The 2,164-nt window shown below is 34.7% G+C and overlaps 1 protein-coding gene across 1 annotated transcript; it reads left to right on the forward strand.

The window, feature by feature from the left end:
• Positions 1-476: 476 nt before the first annotated feature.
• On the forward strand, positions 477-1,979 carry LOTGIDRAFT_176460 (hypothetical protein; the record flags this gene model as incomplete). The annotated part of the gene is made up of 3 exons (XM_009050143.1): positions 477-580; positions 1,136-1,338; positions 1,785-1,979. Coding segments are annotated over 3 exons (502 nt in total), but the record flags the coding sequence as incomplete, so codon positions are not given.
• Between the last annotated feature and the right edge of the window lie 185 nt (positions 1,980-2,164).

The following is a 2,164-nucleotide window of genomic DNA, read 5'->3' on the forward strand; positions in this document are numbered from 1 at the left end:
ATCTGCAAGATGTGATATGATTCGCTTTGCTTGTACCCAATCAGAGCCCTCAACAGAAAGACTGTATAATATGGCTTATGTCATCTTTCTTCTTAATCCACGGTACAGATACAAAAAAAGAAAGGACATGTCACAAGACGTTTGATCAAAAAACAGCTGACAGTCAGGATTTTTAAGATTCGCTTTGCTTGTACCCAATTAAGAGTCCTCGACAGAAAGACTGTATAATATGGCTGTGACTTTATGTGATTTACAGAATAAAATGGGTTTTATTTATAATCCATAGAAATATAGAAGAAAATGATTTTATCATTCAAGCAAGATTATTTTAAATAAAAATGTTTTGTCTACCACTTTGACCACTTAGCAGTCAGTGAGAACAATTCTGATGCCTGTGCCAGTGCTTTTAAGAATCGGTCTGTTGTCGACTCTTACCCTCTAATACAATGTTAAATAATATGTACTGTTATTTGTAGATTATTTACTGTACCAGATACTGATATACTAGAGGGAGCCACCAGTCAGTTTGCTGACCATATTTTTACCACTGCTGCAGCCGCCATACTTAATGATATTGATGGTGAGTTCAAACTTCCTCATTTCATCTGATGATGACAATGTAAATTGTTGAAACATTGTGTACAATAAAACTCAGAAGTAGTATACTATATAAAATAATGTTGACAATGTAAATTGTTGAAACGTTGTGTACAATAAAACTCAGGAGCACTATACCATATAAACTGATGATGACAATGTAAATTGTTGAAACATTGTGTACAATAAAACTCAGGAGTAGTATACCATATAAACTGATGATGACAATGTAAATTGTTGAAACGTTGTGAACAAATAAACTCAGGAATAGTATACCATATAAACTGATGATGACAATGTAAATTGTTGAAACATTGTGTACAAATAAACCGAGTAGTATATCATAATAGTGATATAAATTCTATCATCAATCATGACTCATCACAAGAGCACTGTACTGATTATCAAACAAATAACACAAATGAATATTTACTTGTCACATGACAGCAAGGCAGCTCTTGCTGACTAGAAGGGAAGTAACTCTTGTTAAGAAAGAATTATTTCAGACCACAATATGACACTATTTTTTTCCCCTCAGGTTACCACCATCTGGAGATAATCCACAACCTGATAAAAAGGAACTGGACCTGGATAGAAGAACAGTTAGATATCAAACTATCAATGAAAGACAAGCCAGCTGCTAAAACTATCAAATTTGATTTAGATTTGACCCCAATCAAAGAGAAAAAGTTTGTTCCCCAGACTGAGTTCAGTCAGATGGGAGATACAGATTTTCAACAGGTGAGTTAATTTATTTTAGAAATTTGGGACACAATATGACATCTTTTAATTCAATTGAGACTTAATCATCTATCTCTAAAACACTACAATGTTAACTTTTTATTTAGTTCTGTCAACTCAACAGCCCTATGTGAATGGTTTTTGGCAAACCTCTTGGCTTTAATCTCTGATTTACATCGGAGGAAAGCTGACTTGTTCTAGGTTACTGAGATGTCCAACACACACCACGATAGGCAACTATGACTACCATTCTTAGTAATAACCAACAAATAGATCATTTGGACGTAAAGTCATGGAAAGCTTCTAATGCTCTAGAAGAATGTGGTATAGCCTATCCTCTGAGAGAATACTTCGATGTTCAATAGATCCTTGTGACTCTTAGACATTAGAGATGCCCTGCAATAGCAAATGTATATCTCTACTATAAAAAATATCTTTCCTTGCAGGAATTTATAATGAACTTTAATTTGAACTGGACTGCGATGTTACAGAGTGATCTGGGTCTCAGTGAACATGGTTTCTCTTCCTTACTCTATAACAGACATGAGATGCAAGATGGAGCCTATCTAGAGGAGGCTGAAAAACGACCTGTTGAAATTCTACGATCATTGTTTGAAAGAGATTCATCAGAGATGAGTTAAAAGACACAAGATAGATGTCCCACCATAATTGTCTTTTGATTTTTCCGAAAATTCTCATCCCTTATCCACCTCTTGTACCCCTCTTCCTCCCTTCCATTCCCTAGGTATAATATGATCCTATAGATAAGGCATATAGACATTCAACAGATACTGTATAATTGTGAGTATACTGCGCATAGCGTTTA

The sequence above is a fragment of the Lottia gigantea genome, assembly GCF_000327385.1.
Source record: "Lottia gigantea unplaced genomic scaffold LOTGIsca_1454, whole genome shotgun sequence".
NCBI lineage: Eukaryota > Metazoa > Mollusca > Gastropoda > Lottiidae > Lottia > Lottia gigantea.